The 6,676-nt window shown below is 53.5% G+C and overlaps 1 protein-coding gene across 5 annotated transcripts in view; it reads right to left on the reverse strand.

Moving 5' to 3' along the window:
- Positions 1-6,229, reverse strand: part of COPS4 (COP9 signalosome subunit 4) — a 38,689-nt gene extending 32,460 nt beyond the window's left edge. Inside the window, exon 1 of one of the 5 annotated variants that reach the window (XM_059147567.1) lies at positions 6,042-6,229. In XM_059147567.1, coding sequence (XP_059003550.1) covers positions 6,042-6,115 — 74 coding nt within the window. In that variant the 5' untranslated portion in view covers positions 6,116-6,229. Of the gene's footprint in view, positions 1-5,667; positions 5,724-6,041 lie in introns of those variants that run through there. The other 4 variants (XM_059147270.1, XM_059147483.1, XM_059147419.1 and 1 more) reach the window with 4 other exon arrangements.
- Positions 6,230-6,676: the final 447 nt, after the last annotated feature.

Consider the following 6,676-nt stretch of genomic DNA (forward strand, 5'->3'; position numbering starts at 1 on the left):
TATGGAGGTGGGTTCCTGGGTGGCTCAGTCGGTTAAGCATCCAGCTCTTGGTTTCAGCTCAGGTCTTGATCTCATGGTCATGAGTTCAAGCCCCATGTTGGGCTCCACACTGGACACGCAGCCTACTTAAAAAAAATAAAAATTAGAGAGGAAAACAAATTTAACTAAGGTGCTTGCATCTACCCTATCCATTTACCATCATCAACAAATGTCTACTGAACATCCAGTTACGTCTATGAACTAAAGTCCACTGTGCTGATTCCTGATTTCTTGGCACTTAAATCTGAAGGTAAGTAATACACACCTACATGAAAATGTATCACAGTCACTATTTAGAATCAAAACAAGTAGAACAGGTATGTATTAGTAGATCTTTCACCTATGGTAATGACAAATTAGTTGACTGGACCAACTCCACCTCAAAACAAAAATAAAAACATAAAAAGCTGAAAAAAATGCAAAAAAGAAAAAATTAATAGCATAAAATCCTAATAAGAAAGAAAAAAACAGGAGAAGATAAGAGTCCGAAGAGCATCTGCCTGAAAGCCTTTGCTGACTGTGAACCAACAGGTGAGAGGCAGAGTGGCACTTCTGGTGGGCTCTGCCTTGGGGCATTCTGCCAATCTACTAGAAACACTGAGAGGAAAGTTGTAATTTTTGGCCAACTACAGAAGCTAAAAGAAAAGAAATCTGAGATCCACACCTGCCAAAGGAGGAAACGCTACCACTTTGGAAATAAGATTACAATTTCTATGCTAAGGATCATCTAGGTAAACCATAAGATTCTGAAGTCTTGAGCCTAGACTGCTATCACCCTTGGGTGACTGGCAGAAGGCAATGAAAATCCTCCATGAAAGGTTACAATCCTAAAGCCTCCAAATGTTTTGAAAAGTATATTTTTAAATAACTTGCCCAACAAAGATTACAAGGCATATAACTCTATGAGCTAGAGTCAACAAAAGCAACAGACAGCAGCAACAGCAGGGCCTCCAGACACCGGCAACTACCAGAAAGACCGCAGTGCAATCACGCGTATCGTGTTTACAGAGATAAACTCAGACTTCAAGGTTTCAGCAAGAAACTGAGAATCATGAAAAGTGTCATCTGAAGAAAGGACCACCAGGGCACCTAGCTGGCATGTCAGCAGAGCATGAGACTCTCCATCTCAGGGTCTTGAGCTCAAGCCCCACGTCAGACATGCAGCGTACTTAAAATAGAAAGTTTAAAAACCATATTTAAAAAAGAAAGAAAGAAAAGAAAAAAGAACCACCAAAAACTATAGAACTAAAAAATACTGTATCCAAGCTCACTCAATGAAGTTCTTAACAGTAGATAAAACACATCTGAAAAACTGATAAACTAGGAGGCAGGACGGAAAAGTCTATCTGGAATAAAGCAGTCCAAAGCTAAGTAGAGGGGCGCCTGGGTGGCTCAGTGGGTTAAAGCCTCTGCCTTCAGCTCGGGTCATGATCCCAGGGTCCTCGGATCGAGCCCTGCATCGGGCTCTTTGCTCAGCGGGGAGCCTGCTTCCTCCTCCCTCTCTCTCTGCCTGCCTCTCTGCCTGCTTGTGATCTCTATCTGTCAAATAAAATAAATAAAATCTTAAAAAAATATATATATACAAAGCTAAGTACAGAAGACAGGGTTAGAGACATGGAGGTCACAGTAAGAGGCCTAATGGGGGCTTCACTGGAATCCCAGAGAAGGGAATGGAATGCAACACAGGCTACATTTGTAAAAGACAGCTGAAACATCCCAGACCATGAAAGAGTCGAATAGATCCGTTCAACAAATGCGGCGAAGCACCATCCGAATGATGCAGTAGAGTATGTACAAACAAAAATAAGACAAAACGAAAAACCACAGTTCTTTCTCCTTCTGCATATATGCCCCTGCAGTGTGACTATGTAACCCTTTGATCTGGCCTTGTTTTGATTAACAGAATTTAGTAGAAGTGAAGTGCTGCTGTGAACTGAGACCTCAAGAGGTCCTGTGTATGTCCTTTTCTCCTGGACCCTGCTGTGGCCACACGAACAAGACCAGGCTAACCTGCTGGATAACGGAACACGCAGCCCCATCACCGCCACCTGCCCCACCAACGCAGCACAGCAGCGGTGCCTGCCCGATCTGCAGTGGACAGCAGGCACAAGTGGGAGGTATGTGTGCGACCCAGACCACGCAGGACAGAGAACCACCCAGCTGGGCCCAGCCCACCTACAAATTATAAACAAAGTAAATGCTTGTTGTTTTAATCCACTAAGTTTTCGAGTGGTTTATCTCACAGAAAAAACCCAACTGACAGATTTAACAAATCCACATAGATACATCACAAAGAAGTTTCAGGAAATTAAATATGATAATACCTAGGAGAAACAATAAATTATTTATTGTTATAAAATTAATAAATAAGTTCCTTATAAACCAAAACCACAATGAGATACCACCTCACACGGGTCAGAATAACTAAATTAACCACTAAGGAAACAATACATTCTGGCAAGGATGTGGAGAAAGGGGAACCCTCCTACACTGTTGGTGGGAATGCAAGCCCGTGCAGCCACTCTGGAAAACAGCATGGAGGTTCCTCAAAAAGTTGAAAATAGAGCTACCCTACGACCCGGCAATCACACTACTGAGTATTTACCCAAAGATACAAAAACAGTGAGTCGAAGGAACATGTGCACCCCAATGTTTATAGCAGCAATGTCCACCACAGCCAAACTATGGAAAGAGCCCAGAGGGCCATCGACAGATGAATGGATAAAGAAGATGTGGTATGGGGCACCTGGGTGGCTCAGTGGGTTGGGCCTCTGCCTTGGGCTCAGGTCAGGGTCCTGGATGTCAGGGTCCTGGATGCCAGGGTCCTGGATCGAGCCCCGCATCTCTTCTCAGCAGGAAGCTTGCTCCCCCCACCCCGCCTCTCTGCCTACTTATGATCTCTGTCAAATAAATAAATAAATAAAAAGAAGATGTGGTACGTGTACACACACACACACAGGAATATTACTAAGTTGTTCAAGAAGAATGAAATCTTGCCATTTATAACTACACACACAGAACTAGAGTGTACTTAGCTAAGCCAAGTAAGTTGGGCAGAGAAAGACAAATAACATAGGATTTCACTCATATGTGGAATTTCAGAAACAAAACAGAGGAACACAGGGGAAGGGAAGGAAAAATAAGATAAAAACAGACGAGACAAATGATAAGAGACTCTCAGCTGTAAGAAACAAACTGAGGGTGGGAAGATGAGGTAATTGGGTGATGGGGAGTAAGGAGGGCACTTGACGAAATGAGCACCGGGTGCTAGAGGCAACTGATGAATGACTGAATTCTACCCCTGAAACTAATAACACATTACATGTTAACTAAATTGAATTTAAATAAGAAAAATTTTTTAAAAGAGAATGATAATATGCGAGAATCTCAGTAAGATTAACAACTGATGTCTCAGCAAATTTTAATTTTAATCAAAATTTAAAATGCTAAAAAAAGAAATAATTTCCTAAATGAGGTTGATCTTTAAGTATTCTAAATATTTCAATGTTGTGTTAAGTGGAAAAGAGTGGAGGCAGATAGGTATTTTAAGGCCCCTGCAAGAAGAATCACTACCTGAAATGTAGTCTAGTTCGGGGAAGATAATTTAGGCCAAAAGGTAGGAGGCGTTGAGAGTCAAGGGCTATGAGCCAAGCATACAGGTTGAATTACAGAAGCTATGCGACCTCAAGCAAGGTATTTCACCTCCGTACTTCAGTTTCCTCATATACTATGTAAATATTACTCAAGGATTAAAAAATGTAAATAACGATGTGCTTGGCACATGGTAAACACCAGACGTTAGGGAACTTCCCTCTTGAGATGGGAACCACTAAAACTGCTGTGTGTGGGAATAACAAAGAGCCAGAGACTCTGTTCTAAGGAGCCCTTGAGGGTCCACAGCGTGTGTCATCTAGTGTGTACCTGGTGTGTAAGTGTCTTCTATTTTCTGACAGTTCTATTCCATTCTATTATTAAAAAGTTCTCATCCAAAGTCTATCTCTGTGAGGCAAGGAGTCTATTTTGTTTTCTACAAAACAGCCTTCCTTTCTTAAGACTGAATTATTTGACAGGAAAAGAGAGCAGAAGCAGAGGGAGCGGGACAGAGAGAAGCAGGCTCCCCCGTGAGCAAAGAGCCGGAGCAGTATCCGATCCCGGACCCTGAGATCGCGACCTGAGCACAAGGCAGACACTTAACTGACTGAGCCCCCCGGACGCCCTGGGAAAACAGCCTAAGAGTCCAAGGGAGCTCAGGGTCTCCCGTGAGCCTGTCTCCCCTATGCTAACAGCTTCCTGTAAAATCAAGTCTTCAGACTCCCAAGGCCGTCCTCTCCTCGGTACCTTCTCTATCAAGAATTACGAATACAAAAAATTTAAAAAAGGCCTATTTTTATAGAATTTTCCGTTCTGCGTTTCCTCTCCTTTATTTTACAGAATTTCCCTTCTAATGTAGCTGGGCCGCTTCTGCCGTGTTTCCTCCCCTTGCGTCTGGGCTGGTCTGCGGGCTGACTCCGGCCTGTTCCAGAGCAGCCACCCTGGGAGATTTCCCGGCCGGCGGCTTCCGCGCTCAGCCCTGGGGAACCGCTCGGCGGCCCCGCAAGGCGACCGGATGGAGGCGCGTGGACAGACGGGCTCGGCCGGCGGCGCCTGAAGCGCGCGAGCGTCTGGGCCAGCTTCGGTGCCAGCTCCGGCCCCGGCGGAGCGGCCCGCTGACCTGCCGCGAGGCCTGCACGACGGGCCGAGGCCAGCGCCGCAGTCCGGCCGGCCCAGAGGGCGCCAGGTCTGCGGGCCACACAGGCTAGAGCGCGGGCTCTGTCGCCGACCTGCAATTCCCGGCCGAGGACGCGAATTCGTGGCTTCCGTCTCCGAATCCTCCGAATCCTGGAAACCCTGTCCGTCTTCTGATGAGGAAAACAAGGCCGAGCACGGCCGGGGCCGGGGCGCCCACGGCCGCCGTGCTGTCCCCGCAATCCGGACGCTCCACGGGCCAGCCCGGACGACACAGTCCCTCGCGGACAACACGCGCCGGCCAGGCGCGCGCTTACACCCACGGGCGACCGGCGACAATTCCGCGCCACCGCGCCCGGCACTGTCGTACGGGACCCGCGGGCTCGGACCGCACACTCACGCGTCGGGCCTCGGGCACCAGCACGTCCCGCGGCCCCCATTTTCCCGGGCAGGAAAGGGCGGTTCGCGACAGCCGCGGCCCCGGAGAGCCGGACGCCCCGGAGAGCCGGACGCCCCGGAGGCCGGCGGGCGGCAGGTGCCGAGTTTCCGGGAACACGGCGAGGGCAGCGCGGGGGCCTCGGCTGGAGCGGAGCCGCACGGTCGGCGCCGGGACGCGACTTCGCGCCGCGGGAGAACCGGCCCGTGGCTGCCCGCCCGCCCCTCGGCTGACACGGGCGACCGCCTGCGCGACCCGCACACGTCCCCGTTGGGACGCGGGCCGGGTCTCGGCCGCCGCAGCAGCTCCGCAGGATTCGCACGCAGCTCGGGCTCCGCGAATGCCGCCGCCGAGGCGCCCGGGCTCCGTCGCGAGGGGAGAAGCCCCCGCAAGCACTCGCCGCGCACCGGAGCGGCCGAACCTCCTCCGCCCCGTGGGCTCGAAACGCGCTCCCGGCGGCTCCGCACCGAGGCCCCAGAGACCCATTTCCCGCAGCTCCGTAGTCCATCGGTAAGAGGTCCGAGGCGACCGCGCATTCGGGGCGAGCCCGCCGCGACGCAGAGGCGCCAGGGCCGGCTCGGAAGGCCGTGGGCGCAGTCGCCCCTCGGGCCGTGCTTCCGGAGAGCCCACGAGCCGGTCACGGTGCTCCCCAAACCCGAACGGGCCGCCGGCCGCCCCGCGTCGGCCGCCCCCGGGGCTCCGCTCCCGTCTGGGCGTCTGCGGACGACCTCAGGCCCGCCCCCTCGGTCGGCAGGCCGCACCCCATCCCGAAGCAGCCGTCACCCCGCGAGCCGGCCCACGGCTTCCCTGCCGACCGCCCAGGGCCCTGGCAGACACTCACTTGCCCGCCAGATCTTTGTGGGAGCCGCTGGAAGTCATGAGCTGGGCCAGGTCCTGCCGCACGGCCGCCGCCATCTTTCTTCCAGCTCAGCGGAGGGTGCCGGGCCTCGCGCCGCCGCCGAGAAACGAGCGCAGTCCTCCAGCCTGCGGCTAGAGGGAACCCGACAGGCCATAGAGCAGCGGCTGAGTGGGCCAGAGCGCCGGGCGTGCGAGCCCGCGCAGGCCCGTTCGCAGAGCCGCGGGACGGAAGCGCCGCACGCGTCCGAAGCCCGCCCAGGATCCTCCGCGGGCTCAGGCCCGCGCGCCCCGACTTGGGATTGGCGGAGGAGGTCCGCGGCGCGTTGCTTGTGCGACTCCAGGAAGCGCCGGGGGCCGGAGTCGCCGCGCGTCGCCCGGCTCCGCGTGTGGCCCGGGCGTGGACGGCGGCCGCCCGCTCTGCGAGGCCGCGCTGGAGCGGCGCGCGTTGCCGCGTCCGGTTCCCGCGCCCGGTTCCCCGAGGCGGCGCTGCCCCGACGCGGTGCGGATGCGCGTGTTGCCGCGCTGGCGCTGTAGCCGGTTGGTCGCGACGGGCCTCCGCGGGCGTGGTCTGGGCGAGCTTGTGCGCGGCCGTCCCTGCCCCCGCGGAGCGACCCGCCG

The sequence above is a fragment of the Mustela lutreola genome, chromosome 1 (assembly GCF_030435805.1).
Source record: "Mustela lutreola isolate mMusLut2 chromosome 1, mMusLut2.pri, whole genome shotgun sequence".
Classification (NCBI taxonomy): Eukaryota; Metazoa; Chordata; class Mammalia; order Carnivora; family Mustelidae; genus Mustela; species Mustela lutreola.